The 18,559-nt window shown below is 33.6% G+C and overlaps 2 protein-coding genes across 7 annotated transcripts in view; one reads left to right on the top strand and one right to left on the bottom strand.

Moving 5' to 3' along the window:
* LOC127067583 (A-kinase anchor protein 200-like) overlaps window positions 1-16,785 on the top strand; it is a 44,739-nt gene extending 27,954 nt beyond the window's left edge. For 3 of the 6 annotated variants that reach the window (XM_051002668.1, XM_051002669.1, XM_051002667.1), the window contains 4 exons: window positions 7,710-10,094; window positions 12,028-12,207; window positions 12,723-12,797; window positions 12,882-16,785. In XM_051002668.1, coding sequence (XP_050858625.1) covers window positions 7,710-10,094; window positions 12,028-12,207; window positions 12,723-12,797; window positions 12,882-12,926 — 2,685 coding nt within the window. In that variant the 3' untranslated portion in view covers window positions 12,927-16,785. Of the gene's footprint in view, window positions 1-3,796; window positions 4,078-4,881; window positions 5,196-7,709; window positions 10,095-12,027; window positions 12,208-12,722; window positions 12,798-12,881 lie in introns of those variants that run through there. The other 3 variants (XM_051002672.1, XM_051002671.1, XM_051002670.1) reach the window with 3 other exon arrangements.
* Window positions 16,786-16,960: 175 nt separating this feature from the next.
* LOC127067593 (COMM domain-containing protein 8-like) lies at window positions 16,961-18,442 on the bottom strand. Its single transcript, XM_051002695.1, has 5 exons — window positions 17,962-18,442; window positions 17,750-17,862; window positions 17,518-17,679; window positions 17,246-17,398; window positions 16,961-17,168 (listed from the first exon to the last, which is right to left on the bottom strand). The coding sequence occupies exons 2-5, from the start codon at window positions 17,813-17,815 to the stop codon at window positions 17,010-17,012; spliced, it is 540 nt and encodes a 179-aa protein (XP_050858652.1). The 5' UTR covers window positions 17,816-17,862; window positions 17,962-18,442; the 3' UTR covers window positions 16,961-17,009.
* Window positions 18,443-18,559: the final 117 nt, after the last annotated feature.

The following is an 18,559-nucleotide window of genomic DNA, read 5'->3' as shown; positions in this document are numbered from 1 at the left end:
AATAGCATGCACAAATTTGTGTATTCGTGTGTTATACGATTTACATGTGACGAGTTAGTCAGTGTCGCGTGTAGGTTGTTTTCAACCCTCTTTGGATTTGGGCGTCGTCGTCGTCGTCGTCGTCGTCGTAGTCGTCGTAGTTGTCGTCCTCGTCCTCGTCCTCGTCATCATCGTCGTTGTCGTCGTCGTCGTCGTCGTCGTCCTCGTCCTCGTCCTCGTCCTCGTCGACGTCGACGTTGTCGTCGTTGTTGTCCTCGTCGACGTCCTCGTCCTCGACGACGTCGTCGTTATCGTCGTCGTCGTCGTTATCGTCGTCGTCGTCGTCGTCGTCTAGTATCGAGCGTCCCGACGCCGGGACGCGCGGAGCTGTTGCCATGCCGACAGACGAAGCTACCAGGGCTTTCCCTATTCGCTTGCCGTGTCTCGGTTCACCTACTGATGGGTTCGAGTTGTGATCGAACACAAATTTGTTCTCTTCGAACATTTTATTGTTCGACAAAAATATCAATCGAAAGAAACAAGATCATCGATTATCTTGTTCCTTGCACGTTTATATGACTTTCCTTTTTTTTTTTCTTTATTTCTTTTCTTTTTCCTTCGAAGGAGGAAAGATCAGAAGTATCCTTTTTATACTTCTATTTATTTATTTCTTTGTTCTCTTTTTTATTCAAATTATTTCGTTCTTTGTAATTATAATTAGTTATCTTTTTCTTTTATATCTTTATTCTTCTTTTTTTTCATTCTTTCTTTTTATCGAAAATTCCAATCATTTTCGTTCGGATTAAGTAGAGAATTGATTTCTCTTGAAAAGAAATCTATATGCGATTTTTAAGGATTTCTAATCGTTGTTAGATTAATACAAACTGAATGTGTATTAATAATTTATAATGATCTTCAATTATACTTGCAGAGTTAGTTGATTTATGCAAACAGAGGGAAACTTCTTACTAGATATTAGACACAATGGCACCATCTGTTTAATCATCTCTCTAATACGATTCTAAACTTCTCTCCGTTGGTAAAGCAAAATCTAACATTCTAGTCGTGTCTCGATCGGGGGAAAAAGCGAGAGAAGATGAATCTCTTGTGTTAGTTGTTAGTCTTGCTCGATGCTGCCACCAACCATGTCTTTCTGAAGTTAAATTCTAAAATCGTCGGCGTCGCAACGCACTCAATAGGTTTTACATTTCTAATCAGACTGATAACACTTTCAACTCTATATATTCTCTATATAGTAATTAGTAGAATGTGTATGTATTAGATTACATCGTATTTTTATTTTTTTTATTTGTTTATTCATTCATTTATTTTTTTTTTTTTTTTAATAATTATTAAAAAGAAAAATTTAATTCAAACTCGTTTTTGTATATACATTTATAATAATATTTTTTAATAATCTTCAAGTTTACACTATTAACACGAATTTTTTAATATATAAAACGAAATATTTTTTATCTCTCTTTCTCTCTATCTTTTTGTTTTCATTTGCTCTAAATTGAATATGAATTTTTTGATTACAATTGTTATACTTCAACTATGTTATTGTCATTTGATTAATCGTATAAAAAAAAATGAAATGAAAATACTTATATTACATATTTAAAAAGAGACGCTTTATAAATTCAATATAAAAAAAGATTTATCCCGTATCGATCATTGAAAGAAAGAAATCACGCGAATGTAATTAAATAACAAGTTTCATTTATACTTGATCCTTGAATGCTTTAGACACGTTACTAAATACGGTAGAGGATGGTCAGTGCTGAGCTTGAATACGGATCAGCTATTTTTACATTAGCAACTATGTACTAACAACTAGTTCCGCTCGTATGCGAATAGCTTTCGTGAAAATATAAGATTTTACTTCGCCAAACTTTCCCCTTGGAAACTTTCGAAAATGAGATAAGAAAAATCTCTTCTTATCATTATTCTCGATATCGTATTTATGGAATTACATTTCTTTTTTTTTTTTCGTTACGATAATAACGTTACGTATTACTTATAGATTTTCTTTGAACCAGATATCCTCTTTGAAAAATAATATTCAAGGAAAGATAATAATAATACTGTCATGCCAAGTTATTTTCGAAATAAAATATATTGATAGTACATTATTAATAACTTAAATTAAAAATATACGAACAAGATTATTATTACATTTCTTTCTATAGATTTTATTACAAACTTTTATATCATAAATTATTTATAGACAATATTAAACAAATATATATATATATATTATCAAATTTTTAATATACGTACAATCGAATATCGTTCTATTCATTTTACATATCCATGTGAAAAGAAAAAACGAACATTACAAAAAATATTTTCAATCATACGTTTGATCAAATTCGAACGTTTTTAAAACCATCGCTATATTTAAATCCTATTTCTCTGTTCAACTAACTATCATGTTCCTTAACTTTTCCTTGGGTTATCCAAGAATAGAAACCTATGGCGGTTTTGTGGCGTCAATTTTTTTCCCTTCCTCGACATATGCTAGCTTTAACTATACGTTTCTAGTCCAACACCAGGTAACACTGTATCTTTCTTCTCTTCGACCCATTCTCTCTCTCTCTCTCTCTCTCTCTCTCTCTCTCTCTCTCTCTCTCTCTCTCTCTCTCTCTCTCTCTATTTCTCTTTTTTTTTCTCTTTCTCTGTCTAATCGTGACTCTCTCTTCCTAGTTTCACGTTCCTCCCACGTTTAGATGGTCGAGACCGGTTTGCACTCTTCTGTTGCATCTAATTCTCTCTCTTTCTCTCTCTCTTTCTAATACTTTTCTAATCCGTTCCACACCGTCTTTCTCTCATTCTCCAAACTCGTCTCCTTTTATCCTCTTTAACAAAAGACAACGTGGGTCGATTGCATCGAAGAAAAAAAATTAACTTTTTTATAAAAGATAATCAATGAGAGTTACTTCCTTTCGATAATTCTCGAATGTATGTATGTAATTCAAATGATTAACTATTATTATACTATTTCTTCGAGCAGATCAATAGAAAACAAAAGATAGGAAAATATACGTACACATACACACACGCACATCTCTTATAATCGCATCTTTTTGCTTTCTTGTTTTCTCTCTCTCTCTCTCTCTCTCTCTCTTTCTCTCCCTTTCTCTCTTTTTACTTTTAATCAAACAGATAAATTTTTATCTCTTTAACTCCTCGCAAAGTTCGTTTAAAGTCGATAAACAACAGTACTCGTTCACGTGCAGTGTAGTTCAACGCGAGTGATCTTACTTGATCTCGTGTAAAGTTTCTACGACGTAGATCTTTTTTTTTCATTTATTTCCTAACTGATATATTAAAACACATAATGAATTTATTAATAATCTAGTATATGAATAATTGAGTAATAACAATTAAAACTTCATTTAAATCACTAATTCCTCTCTTTTCTCTCGCTTTTTACTTTTTTTCTTTTTTACCTCATAGCATTTACAAATTGTTATTTGATCTACTCGAAAAATGTAATTGATCTATTAATTAAAACTTCTTTTTTTAATAGATTTTACTAACAAATTGATTTCATTCCACTGAATCTAATGATCTGTGATTTAAATCGATCTCTCTCTCTTCATATATATATATATATTTTTTAGATTTACATTTATGCTTATATCATTTGATTTGTGGATCTTTGGAAAAGAAAAAAAATCTGATTTATTAATTACGATGGAAACTTTTGAAAAATCTTAAATTGAAACTAATTTTGTTGAAAAAATGATTTCAATTTTTAGAAAAAGATAGAAAGAAATCGTAATTTAAATCTCACTTTCTATCTTTCTCTTTCTCCGAGATTCTACATCACTCTCTTTCTATCTTTCTATTTCTCTCGCACACTAACAAGACGTGGGACGATCCTCTTCGTCGTCGTCGTCTTCGTCGTCTTCTCGTCGTCGTGAGTTTCTATATAAATCCTCGTGAACTCACTGGGTTCTCCGAGTAGTACGCCATCGGCAAACAGTTCGTACGGATCATTCTCCGGGTACATGAGTGATATTATATACTAGTTTTGCGGTTATACTGTGTGTTCTCATCGTTGTGTGTATATCACAAAGATATACGGAGGTATACATTCATTAAAAAAAAAAAAAATAATAATAAAAAAATAAAAAACTGAAGAAGTAACAATAAACAAAAAATTGTGCCACTCTTTAACTTTGTTTTGTGAAACAACGAAAACAAACGATCGAGATATGTATTTAAAAAATAATAGTAAAGAAATGGATCGATTGCTCAGGGATTTATTTTTTTATAGCTAATTTAAAACATAAAAAATAATTATATCAAAAACGAATGGATCTATATGCGAAACGTTTAGAATTTTTTCTTTTTTGTACCGAATTTTTTTAGATAAAAATAATCATATTAAAAAAAGAGAAGAAGAAGAAGAAGAAAAGAAACAACTCGGATCAAATTTTCGTATTTCTATTTTTAATTTTCGATGATTTTATTATATAAGTAACGAGTGCAGTATACGATAGTCATATTCGCATTTTTCAATGCTATTTTTTACTCGGCCATGAGACACTATTCGTGTTTCTATTAATAGGACGATAATAAATAATGTTTCCAATACGATGTAGAGACTTTCTTTTTTTAGATTCTTTTCATTTTTCTTCTTTTTTGTTAACAATAATAATATACATAACAACAATAATATTTTCATAATTATTATATGAAATTCGTTTCCTTATTTATTTCTTTATTTTCTTTTCTTTTTTTTTCTTTCTTTTTTTTTCTTTCAAGGACGATCTCCTTCGACTTAGAATAATACCAAACTAATGTAAACATAATAATCTCTCTCCCTCTCTCTCTCTCTCTCTCTTTCTCTCTCTATTTCTTTCTATTTCTTTCTATAATTCCTTATAGAGATATCTCGAGTCGAATTCTCGAATTCCTATCAAAATTTGGACGACCTTCGTGTAATCTACATATCTCGATCGTTTGTTAGAAACGTTTCGCGATCTCTTATCGAATTTTAAAACACGCGATAGAAAAGCAACGACGAGTGTACGAAAGGCGAGAAGGGAAAGGAAAAGAAAAGCTTGTGCATTTCAACGATGGATTCAGTCCTTAAATTAGGACGAAGCGTGAGCAGTGGCGTATATAGAGCTGCTGGGGCCCTGTCCCGTGGAGCTCGATTCTTTCTGGCTGCAGTCCCATTTTTGGGAATAAGCAATCCGGTATGATAAGCGAATTATATACACGATATATATAAATATACTTTCATTAATTTAACATTTTTGTCTTTATTAAATATCTAATACAAAAATATGTATAACTGATGAAATGTAATAAGAAATATTTAGTGCGAAAACTATATTATAAAACGAGAGAAATAGGGAGAGAGAGAGAGAGAAAGAGATATGAAAAAAATATTGTTACCTCATCGTAACATGATTCAATATTACGCAGCAAAACGCAATAGACGCAATTCGATGCGACATTCGTATCGTTCATCATATACTTAATTAGATTTCTCGGAAAATAGTGATTTATCGTATACAAGGGACTCTCGTATAATAGTTCAGAGAGAATCGATTTAATTTAGGATCGAAAATTCAACAGTTAAGATTATTATGATTCATCGAAGAAAGGGAACGACCCTGTTTCATCGATCGTATTCACAGGCGCCACGTTCGTAACTCGTACAATTAATAGTCTCAAAAATGTTGGCACACGCCAAGAAAATCCTCGAGGAATCATTGTCAACATGAAATTAAATTTAGAACGTGAATCTATTATTCATCGTTTAGAAGCTTAATTCATCGATCGTTAAAATTAATTAGATTTTTATTTTTATATTTATTTGACTTGTGTTTAGATATTGTCACAATACAATTTTATTCGTACTTGTTGAGATTATGATAAAAGGAAAAAAGCTTATTATTATGTTTCGACCTTATTATTGATATAAAATAACAATGGCGAAACATACATATGCATTCTTCGAGTACAGAAATAGTAAGAAGAACAATACCGAGTGTAACTTAGAACGAGTAAGCTACAAGCTGTGTGTGGTGAAAGCATAAAAGCTCGAGGCGAGGCAAAGCTCAACGCAAAAGCTGCCGGTTGTAATATAGTGGTAGTGGTAAAGAGTATGCGTTGAACGTCCCAAAAATAGAACGGGAAAGACGTCGGACTCGAAAGTTCACATTTCGTTCTTCTCTCTTTTTCTCTTTCTCTTGTTTTTCTTTTCTTTTCTTTCTATTTTCTTTTCTTTTTTTGTTCTTCCTCCTTTCCTTTTCTTTTGAAGTAAATACTCGAAGCAATGAGAGATCGATTGTATCGATTAATATCGTTTATGTCTTTATCAATTCAATTTTGTTATATTTTTCATCAATGCTCTTTCCTTGTTTCGTTCGATCAAAGAAATAAATTTGTTTGCCACCATGCAATTAAATTTGCTCGCTAAAAGTCCCAGCGAAATTTTATGACGACCATGACCGCTTTTCTGATCGAATAATATATGATGCGGTTATTTAATGAGTATAGCTGCAGCCGAGGTAATAAAATTATTTTAACGAGTTGAAAATAAGGATTGAAAATAATCGATTGAAAATGAAATTATCGCGTCTTCCTGCTAAGAAACAAAAAATCTAATGAATCGAATGTGATTATTTAACTGTATAGACGAAGTGGCATGAAATTTGACAAACTTTCTAAAAACTCGACGTTTTCACTCCACATATTTTGTTTTTTTACAACTATATCTCTTTTTTAGAGCATTTAACGTAATCACCATTACAGTCATATACGCATCTATGTATCAAATCGATGATAAACACGAATTCTATGTATCATATGTATTTACAAACAAAAAAGAAAAAAAAAGAAAAGCACGTGGCATTTCTACCGTTCTCTTCGTTTACGCGTTGCAATATTATCGTCGGACACGCTCCGACGAACCGAATAAATGTCCTTTCGCAATTTCGATCTGTAAAACATCGAAGTGACAAAAAAAGAAAAAAATAGACGTTGATAAAAATTGTCGACTATTTTCGACAGTTGAAAATAGGTATGCGTGAATGCATGAAAAATAACATAAAGAAAGTTAGAAATACTATGAGATTGTCAAATCACTTTCTAACATTTACAATTCATTCCTAAATTTTCTGAGATTCGAAAAGTTTCAATCAATTGTGAAAACGCCTAAGTTACAAAACAATACACCTTTTAGCTGAACTTCATAGCAAGAAGGTGGTAGGTTAACCGGAAGTTTATTTTTCTACTTGTTACGGACAATGGTCTCTCTCTCTCTCTCTCTGTCTGTCTGTCTTTTTTTAGCACACACGAATGATTCCCTGGCCACATTCCAACTTTCAATAGAGTTCCTTTTTCCTTTTGGTGACGAGCCAAAGTCTTCACCGGCGAACAAGCGTGTTAGAAAAGATATATCCCGAATCGCCTTGGGCATTGATCTGCTTGCAATCGATTTTCTATTCCCTTGGAAGCTAATGCAGTTTCTATCGGTTTATCATTGGTAACGTTCAGACGCGAAGAGACAGGAATTATTTTATTGAAATTTGTACTCTCTATCTTCATAGGATTATCACGACGAGGAATAATGAAATCTCGGAATAACAGATAAACACTTTTCGATTAAAAATGTTTAATCGTCAATATCAATAATTACAACTTGAAAATATTTCTCTAACACGAATATGTCTAACATAGAATAATCGAACTGTGTTTAGGGGGGTGAAGATGGAGATCACGCAGCTAACAGTTCAGCGGAAGACAAATCTGCCGTAAGCAGTCCTTCGGAGAACGAAACCAGCAGTACGCCATTGTCATCCGCAGTAGAGGCTAAAGAAGAATCAGGAGCAGCATCAGCAACGACGACGACGACGACGACGACGACAACGGTGCCGGCGGCGGCGGTGGCGACGACACCAGAAACAGCAGCACCAACAGCAACGACGACACCACCAGCAACTAGCCCGGTAGCCGAGGAAAAGAAAGAGGAACCTACTCCCTCTGCCCCTACTCCCGTCCCTCTAGAGGATAAGAAAGAGGAGGTCGAAAAAGTCGAGGCAGAGAAAAAAGTAGTCGAGGTCAGTCCAGACGGTGGTCGGTCCTTAGCGGACTCGATAAAAGTCTCCGTCTTCCGAGTCCAGCCAGTCGATACGCCGTCTATCATTGAGAGGAAAACCAGTGAGGATCTCCCGTCCCAACTCCCATCGAGTCCTCCACCAACTCCGATCGAACCGTCGCCCTTACAACAAGCTCAGCAGGCAGCGGCAACAGCTGTCACTGTTACAGCTCTAGCCAAAGCTTTAGAATTGCCTGTTGAGCCTGTTGTAGATAAGGACGTTACGACTGAAGTTAATTCCACGTTACCAACAATTTTACACCAAGACCCTCTAGAAGACGCTCCTGAATCGTCATTGTCCACCCGCGTTTCTAACAATGATCCACTCGAACGATCATCTCCAATTCTCTCGAACCTTGAATCAACAACCATTGAAAATATAATAATTCCTGTCGACGTAGATTCCGCTCTGTTGCTTACAAAAGACGAACCTGTAGGTATCGTTAACAAGACTGATGAGACTGTTCCTGTACTGACGGAACCCGATAAGACTAACTTTCGTTCCAAACTCGAAACTGTTAAGACTGATTCAAAAATGTTGGGGAATGAAGCGACTAATGTCGAAGATATTCCTAAAAGTTCTAAAAGCATTTCCGATAACATTATTGAGGATATCGAAACGACTGAGGAATTAGAGACTGACGTAACTAAGGTAGAAGAGACACAGGAAAATGTTGAAATTGTTAGCAGAGCTGAAAAAGTGCCGGACGAACAAGCTGATAAATTCATCGAAGTTGTCAAGGAGGTTATTATCGAGACACCATCGTGCGAGGATGTCATCAAGGAGGACCACGAGATAATCATTTTGGAAGATGTCGAGGATCCAGATCCGTCCAGTGTGGTTTCAAATCCTGAAGGAGCATGTAACGAGCATATCATTGTCGAAGCCAAACCAGCAGTAGTCATACCTTGCGAAGAAGTAGAAGAAGAAGAAGAAGAAGTCGATATAATCGAGGAGGTAGCCGAGGTAAAAACTACAGACTCCGTTGAAGTAATTCCAAAAGAAGAGAAAATCGAAGCAGAACCGATATTATCTGATACAAGCTTGCCGGTCAAAGATGTTCTTGTAGAAGAAATGAACGAATTAGATGTCTCGTCTTCCATCGATGTTAGTATAGAACTCATTGATCATTTTATAACGGATACGATAACTGTAGTCGAAAAACTTGCGGGTGGAGGAAAAGATATAATCGAGATCGCCGAAGTCGAGAGTTCAGTCTCTTTGCCGATATCAGAAACAAAAGAATCCTTAGACGAACTTATACCTGAACAAGCACATCTACTACCACCGCCACCGCCACCGCCATCATCGTTAACATCGACTACCATTACCGAAGTCGCTTCCAACGAGCAATTAAGTAAAGTACAAGCAAACGAATCTTTAGAAGACCTAACAAATGCCAATGAACTATCCTCCAGTTCACAAAAAGACACAATAGTAACGACAAACGTTCCCACGGAAAGACAGAGTCCGTCCCATACTACTGTTACGAGAATCACAACACCACCACCATCTTCCTCACCTCCTCCTCCTCTTCCTCCCTCTTCTATCAAAGAGGAAGACACTTCTTGTCGACTTCAAAGTGAATCTTCTGAGTTCCCATTGCCGCCACCAAATGAAATTACAACAAAATCTCCTCCTTCCTCACCTCGATGTAATGTTAGTCAAACGTCCAGTAACCTAACAGAAATTGATCAAACGTCAATCGCAAGTCCAAATCCAAGTAACCGATCCAGTACAAGTATCGTGTCTAGCACTACAACAGCCACAAACGATTGCTCGCAAACATTGTTGCACGACGACCAGACCGATCGAGATTTGAAGACGGAGTCGGTGTCTCAGAGCCTCAATTCGTACAATGATTCAGAAGTTGAGTTGAAGGAGAGGTTAGCCCAATCCCTGGCGGAGACGGAAAACCAGAAGGAAACCTTATCGTGTCGATCGTTGAACGATGATGTCTCAACTGCCTTCCAGGAGAACCACCAGGTGACTAACATGCGACACAACCTCCTGGCATGAATTCGGGCCAGCCAAATTACATTTTGGCAGTGCTCGCTCGTTACCAAGTATATCTCTCGTCGTACGGTCCGCACCACCACAATCTTCTTGTCTCTTGTCGTATAAATATTCGATAAATATGTATATAAATATATATATATAAATATTATATATATATATGTATGTATGTATACATATATATCGATGACCACCATTACAGTTCTTCCTTCAAATTTCCCCTTATCTTAATAAGTATAACAGTTATATCCAAAAATCTTTTTCTATATATGTCTCTGTCTGTCTCCCCCTCTTTATCTCTTTCTCTCTTGTGGTCGAAATTGATATATCCCGCTGTGTCATAAAATCTTCCTTGACGATAAATCTCTCATATCCAATATCTCAATCACATTTTCTCGACGTTCCCTCTAGACGAAGGGGACAAAGTCATAAAACCTGACGACTGCATCTCCAAAAAAGGGGTTTTCTTTGCACGTTTACGTATTTCGTCATCTATTTCCAGAAAATTCTTACTTTCTTCATACTTACTCACTCACTCACTCACTCACTCATTCATTCACTTACTTACTCTGGTGCTCTTTTGTTTCTAATCAAAAAGGTTTATCCATGTTGCTTTGGCCATAAATCCTTCCTTCTTGCGATGGATCGATCATATCCCGAAAGTCAACCCTCTTATCCTTAAGTGTCTATGTTGAGGGTCTCGTCAAACGTTTATCCTTCATCCTTCCAAACATACAAACAACAAAATGAAAAATCACTTCTTTCATTCCCTTTGATAATCCCTGATCATCCACCCTGTTTTATATAGTCACATCTTCAAAAATACCTCCAACACCACCATATCACCAAATTATTACCTAAAAAGAAACCTTGCATTGTTTGCCTCTTGGTTTTCTTGACACGGTATATTATTATTAACCTGGCTTTACATTTAAAATTCGAAATACGCTGAAAAGAGTAGAGCCAATATCGTAGAGCTCGGTATTATTATTATGTGTATGCAAATATATATATATATATATATATAGATCTATAGATAGATATATATATATAGATCTTAAGCGAGCATAACAGCAAATCAGTTTCTTATCAGAAACGTCATCGTTATAGCTAAATTTGCTATTATCACTAATATGTTATGAAATATAGTTCGCTCGGATATTAGATCAATTTCTTATAATAGAGCGATACTCATTGATAGACGTGATCTTTTTTTATCATTAAATCATTTAGATTAGTAGAAAACTGGCGCTTTGAAGGAGCAGCCTTCGTTAATGATGAAATGTATTTTTTTTTATTTTTTTTTTTTTTATTCCTTTTTTATTATGTCTGTTCTTTGTTTCCTTTTTCGTTTATTTCTTTTTCTTTTTTTTTCCATTCATTATGTCTATTCGGTAGATACGATCGTACATCATCGAGTTATATTATTCTTTTCGCGTAATTGCATCCATTGCGTTTCATTAGAAGCATCTTGTATATGCCGCATGCAGAGTTTATTTTTTTTCTTTTTTCTTATTATTATTCTCGGAATTTCTCAAACGAGGTTCACACATGTTCTTTGAGCTGCTCGAAGCATGGTGAACGATTCTGTCCTGTCATTTATGTCTGTTTTATCAATTTCTTCAGAAACGAAAAAATATCTAGTCAAAATTATAGGATAGTTATTGTTAATTTTATGTTTATTCTTTCTTATTTCTCTTTTCTTTTCCTTCTTTGAATTCATTGATTCGAAATGGTTCGACAGAATCGATTCACGTTCTTACGTTGATCATATTAAAATAAATAAATAAAAAAAAAAAAAAAGAAAAGCATGTTTGGTTTTTTGGGTCATAGGCAGGAAACGCGCCTTTCAAATCAGGAGAAGAATATTTTAATTGTGTCTGTCGGGCATAATGTTTTACAGAGCACTCCGGAAGTCGAGAACCCAGTAGTGGAAAAGACCACCGTGACTAATGAAGTTGGTACGACAGAAAGTAACGTTGAGGAAGCTCCTAAGGTGGCACCACCAGCCATCCCGATCGAAGTTCCAGCTTCGCCGCCATCTGCACCGGCCATTACCGAAGATGTTGCTTCGGTCACTAAGGTAACAATGATTTAGGGGGAACATATGTTCTCTTGTGTCGTCCTACTTCAACAAAAAGGTAGAGAGAAAGAGAGAGAGTCTAGTTGCTGTCTACATCGATGATAATCATGATAAGAGAATATGATTATGGAATAGGATGACTCATTGCTTAAGTGGGTGTCGCCATAGATATAGATAGACTCTACTGTCTACTGACTCTAAAGAAGAAAATTTCTATTCTTCTGGATGTTTCTCTTCAAAACCTGTTTGATTCCCTTGTCCTGTTGAATAAATACGATACTTGACTCTTCTTTGTGATATCGTAATCATAATTAAAAATGATGATCGCCTAATAATTCCGAATACTTGCATCTTAAAAATCTTATGACGATTAATGAGCGAGGGGCCATCTGATTAATATTAATCTTAATGTGTAGTTATCTTTCTGTTATTTTTTTGTTTCTTTTATATTATGTTATATTTATTATTATTATTATTATTATATACAAAGTTTTTATTTTTATTACACGTTGCAGGCCATCGAGGAAATCGACATTAGTGACAAAGCGGTTGCAGCAGCGGTTAACGAGGCCATTGAATGCAACACGAACGTAAGCTTTATCAACATGAATATGTAATATAGTAATAATCGAACGAATTCTAATCGAATTTCTTTCTTTTTTCTTTCATTTCAGGAAATAATTGCCGACGCGCATCACCAAAACAACATGAACGAATAAACGCCATTAACCGAATTCTATCTTGGGAAGAAGAAAATTCTTTTCTCTCGTTAAAACCAAAAAAGTATATTATATAGATATGTATATTTGGACCATTCCTGCAAACTAAACCAGAAAAGAACGTTCTTTCGTTACGAGCAACAACACAAAAAAAAGTAAAGCAAGAAATAAATAAATAAATGAACAAGATAAAGAAAATAAAAAAATGGGAAAGATGGAAGAAAGAAAGAAAGAAAAAAAGAAAGAAAGACAGACGGAAAGAAAGAAAGTAAGAAAGAAAGAAAGAAAGAAAGAAAGAAAGAAAAGGAATGACGATGTTACCGCGACATCGCGAAAAGAAGAAAAAGAAGAAGAAGAAGAGAGATGAGCATTATAGACTTTAAATAGTAGGCCTATTAATTATTATGATGAAAACAAAAGCCGGCAGGGTGAGAAAAAAAAGAAAAGGAAGAATTCATCACGAAAGAAGGGACTAAACACGATTGCATTATTTAAAGGAAGAAAGCGAGGGTCGCTAAAAAGGGTATATAATAAAGGAAAGAGTAAGTGAACGAAACCGATGATTTTGAATACTAAACTAAAATAAACTAAACAAAACAAAAAAGAACACAACTACCACCACCACCACCACCACTACCACCACAACCACCACTACCCACCACCCACCACCCCAAAAACCCATGTATACGCGTTTGTGCGCAGATTGTGAGACTCTTTTTAAAAATAAGAGATTCAGAATAAAAAGAAGACGCAACAGTAGCAACAACAACAAGGAAAATATTAATAATTAAAATTAAAAATCGCATCTATCTCGTTCAGCGCGTATGGTCGCTCGTAACCGAAGGATCATTGAATTCATTTTTACCACGGGCCGAGCCCAGCCGCAGGTGGTTAACGCAGATTAGCCTTCCTGTGTAGGAATTTAAACAAGAATAGCATCAACAACTACAACAAAAGAAAAGGTTATTATCATTAAAGGGTTATCGAGAAATAACAAAAAAATGAAAGAAGAACAATGCGCATTGCGAGTGAACGAAAATCAATCTTTCAAAGATCATCGTCATCTTCATCGTCTTCATTATCGTAATCATCATCATCGTCATCATCATCATCATCTTCATCATCGTCGTCGTCGTCGTCGTCGTTGTCATTATTATCATAATCATTTTCATTATCATTTACCATTATCGTCATTATCGTCGTTATCGATAGACGAATATCTTTATCGTTTAGCGTATTAGTATCCGGTTGGTAATACTCAAAAATGGCTGGTGCCCTCCCGTGTAAACATTAACATTAACATTATTATATTTCTATGAGAGAAAACGAGTATGAGATCGCGAATGGAAGGGTGAATAGACGATGAAAAAGTAAGGAGACTGATTGAAAGAGAGAAAGAGGAGGAGGAGAGAGGCACGAGAGGGGGGTGTGCGTGTAAGATTAGAAAAAAAGGATCGAAAGTAAGAATTGTTTAGTAGTGTGCGTGTGTCGCGGAACGAAAGAGTGCGCGAAAGAGATCGATGCTCTAATAATTAAAAAAAATAAAAAATAAAAAAAAATAAAAAAAGAAAGAAGGAAAGAAAGAAAGAAAGAAAGAAATACAAATATACAAGGAAAGAACGTGGAAAAAAATAAAAATAAAAATAATAATAATAATAATAATAATAATGGTGTACGATTTTACTTTCATTATTAATTATACGACGACGAAGGAAAACAAAAAGACCGCTACAGGCTCTAATAAAACACTTGGTAAGAGAAATGAATTAATAATAATAATAATAATAATAATAACAATAATAATAATAATAATTATAATAATAATAATAATAATAATAACTAAGAAGAGAAAGGATAACAATGAGACAGAAAGAAAGGAGAAATGGTTTGGATGAGCCAAAAGTTGTCAAAGCGCAAATACGAAAAAACGAACCGCACGAGTGATTTAAATGAAAATAAAAATATATGAAAAGAAAAAAAAAAGAAAAAAAAGGAAGAAAAAAAAGAAAAAAGCTCGTATCGCGAGAGAAGAAATTTCTCTTAAGAGGGAAGACAGTCGATAATATACATATATAAAAAGATCTTTTTTTATTTTATTATTATTTTATTTTATTTTGCTCGTGTTTCCTTTCGCGGACCTCTTGATTTTTCTTTTCTTTTCTTTTCTTTTCTTTTTAAATTTCGGTCTTTGGTTTTTCCTTTAAATATATTTGTACGATCAAGAATTGTTTTTTTTTTTTTGTTTTTTCTTCTTTTTTATGTTATATAACGAGGAACTATACACTTCTATTATATACATTTTTATGATGTTTGGATAAGCGCAGGATGAAAAACACACGACTACTCTTGTATTTTACACATATATAAAAGAAAGAAAAAAACAAAGAAATATACAAAACTAAACACATTTACCAAGAGAACATTTTTACACGCACATGGGTACGATACTTTCGTACTTTACCATCCATCACCCCACAACCATTCACTATCACCGCCGCCACCACCACCGCCACCACCACCACCACTACCACTACCACTACCATTACCACCATCACCACCACTACCACTACGAATACACAAACTTTTAAGTAAAAAACAAGAAACGTTATACAATAAAGTCGAAACACAGTGTAAGTGATATTTAATCTAGACGTATAGGAAAAAATACGTTCGTGTAATAAATACAAAAAAAAACGAAAAAAAAAAAAGAAAATGGAAGAAGGGAAAAAAAAATTCGGTGTTTGTTCGATAAATGATATTTCTCTTTTAAATGAGAAAAAGAATTTACGACACGAAGCCTATCTCTCGTAATTTTTATGATAATCATTAAAAGTATCATCATCGCCTAATTACAATAAACAAAACAAGCGTGCACAATTTTACCGCCCCGAGATATAATAGGAAAGAAAAAAAGAAGAAAAAAAAATGTGAAAAGGACAAAAAAAAAAGAAAAGAAAAGAAAAGAAAATAATAAGAAGGAACGGTACCTTTTTCAAGTTTTTCATACAATATTTCTACGTTTATACGGATCTCCCAGAAGTAAAAGAAAGAAAAAAAAAAAAAGAGTAATTTACATGCGAAAGCTTTTTTTATTAAGACAGTAGCGTGTAGACCATTTAAAGCTAATCGAACAAAAAAAAAGAAAAAGTGCATATAACATGTATATTATGCTCTCGATCAGAATATTTCCAAGTGTTAGAGAAGTTGGTATTGATTTTTGAACAGTATAATTAATGAATAAGATATAAAGAACGAGAGAAGTTTAAGGGGGAGGGGGGAGGGGGGTTGTAGGAGGAGAAAGACGAGGAGTAATAGATGGAAGAAGTAAGAATAATATGAGATTGAAGAGGAAGAGGAAGAGAAGAGTAGAAGGAGAAGGATGAGGAGGAGGAGGAGGAGGAGGTGGCAAGAAGTTAAAATTAAAAGTTGTATAGTAAACCTTATTCGTATGGAATTTCATCAAAATAGTATTGTCCATAATGATATTTACAACGAAATTGCGCCGGTTTTCTCAACGGAACAAATTTCGGCAACGAGAGAGAGTATTAGAGCATTTTCATTTGAAATTCTTTAAACGTGACTAATAATCTGTGTCTCAGCGTAACAACAAAATGGATTGTTAAAATAGATTTGAGGCGTCTTCCGGCACATCGAGTCGACTCGTTAATGTAAGAGAGGAGAGATCTTTGCGTTTTTGAATACTATTAAAATAAAATTATATTAATATAACACTTTTTACACCGGAGGCGCTTCAAAAACCACAAAACCTACAGTCTTCAGTATCTTCGATCAACAGTTATGATAGTAACTAAACTATTCTACATTTATCTATAATCTAATAAACTGTGAAACAAGTGTACGATTATGTATATTTAATCATAAACCCTGTGAACATCCTTTCATTCTCTTATTTTTTTTTTTTTTTCTTTTTATATAAATATTTCAAGATTTTTTCTTTCTTTTTTGCTCTCGTTATTTTTTTTCTTACATTTGTGAATGACGTTTAAATTTTCAAAAGAATTCTCTAGAATATATATTTTTTCAAACGTAATAATTTTATTGTATAAAACACCAGAGAATACATTATTGTATTATTGTTTCCATCGTAGTTATCAACGTATCTAATTCGTCCTTATTCATTTCAACGTCAATGATACATCGTGTTCCCTTTTCTTCAACGATAAAATCTAATTGAAGTAGAGGTTCTCGTAACGATGCCATTTTACTCGTACCCATGACAAGCTGCAAGTTATACAGTTTCAATATACAATCGTTTTAATAAATAATTAAATACGAGATATAATTAAATATTCTATTACTTTTAATCTCCAATCAAAGTCAACTAAAGTTAGTAATTTTTGTTTTGAATGTTCCATTAGTAAGGCATGTGTTAGTTGTTCTTGTCTAACTTTTAGACAATTCAAGATGTCTTTTTGAATCGATTCGGGAAGATCATGATACTCTGGAGGCATCTAGAAATTGAGTAAACTTTAATAAAAAAAGACAAATAAAAACTATTTAACATAAAGCAAATGTCACTAAAGTATAATTATGATTTGTTGTATAATAGTTGCTAGTAATAATTTTATACCTTTTCTTCCACCAAATATAAACATGCTGGATTACGTAAAAGCATTATTATTAATTTATAAATATCTTCGTATGCTTCTTTACTCCAATTCATACGATTCATAAACTTATGATAAGATGGTCCAGGATGTCCACAAATTTCATCTACGCATGCGTGTAGTAACTGCAGTCAAAATATTTACATGACAAATCTCTCTTACCCATATTTATTATATTTAATAAAACCTACTAACTTCTTTCAATACATCAGCCTTATCTTCATCAATTAAATTGGAATATAAAGACTGAATGATGTCCATTCTTAATCAATACTTTAATATCTTGTAGTATATTTATGTCGTTTCATCTGAACCAAAAAAACAAGTATAATAATATACAATGATATTAAAAATACATTTGTTTTACGATACAATGTAAATTATCAATAGGTAATAATTAATATTACCTTATGTTACAGATGAATCATATTATTTAATAAATGATATTTTTTATATATACATTTACATAAATGAATACAATCACTTTGTCTTAACATTCATTTATCACATTTAACAGATTGTCAATTGTAATTAATTCCATCCGAAGGTTAGACATTCAGATATGGCAGAGATGTCATTGAAACAAAAAATAATTTAATTCCAGTTTGCAGTAGGCGCACCAACCTGGCTACGTGCATGCCCACTGGCGGTAAAACTTTTGTATTATATTAAACTATCTAAATTATCCAAACAGTAATTGTTAAATAAAATATATTTCTTTTTCACATTTGCATTTCAAATATCACAAGATACTATAAATGTTAGCGAACCTGAACCATCGAAAGTCTATTCTACATTACGCTTATAAAATATAAGAAAAATTACGAAGTATAGATTAAGATGTAAAAAAAAAAGAAAATTGCATCGTTAATATTACGCGTAATGTATTGTACTTATATTAATAATCCCCATTAATTAATTTTCAAATTAATTAACGACAGAAAAAAAAGGAAAAGAAATTTCTAGCAAGCCTAGATGGCGCCAGAGTCTCTTTCACCTTCCTTT

Source organism: Vespula vulgaris, chromosome 11 (assembly GCF_905475345.1).
Source record: "Vespula vulgaris chromosome 11, iyVesVulg1.1, whole genome shotgun sequence".
In the NCBI taxonomy this organism is placed as follows: Eukaryota; Metazoa; Arthropoda; class Insecta; order Hymenoptera; family Vespidae; genus Vespula; species Vespula vulgaris.
Note: the sequence above shows the minus strand (reverse complement) of the source record. Positions and strands in the feature narration are given on the sequence as shown.

Bases quoted from the DNA above. Each gene is read 5' to 3' on its own strand.
- LOC127067593 (XM_051002695.1), bottom strand. From the start codon at position 17,815: ATGGACATCATTCAGTCTTTATATTCCAATTTAATTGATGAAGATAAG. The intron at 17,680-17,749 runs GTTAGTAGGTTT...TTTTGACTGCAG, and splicing joins AGGCTGATGTATTGAAAGAA to TTACTACACGCATGCGTAGA. The intron at 17,399-17,517 runs GTATAAAATTAT...CTCAATTTCTAG, and splicing joins TATATTTGGTGGAAGAAAAG to ATGCCTCCAGAGTATCATGA.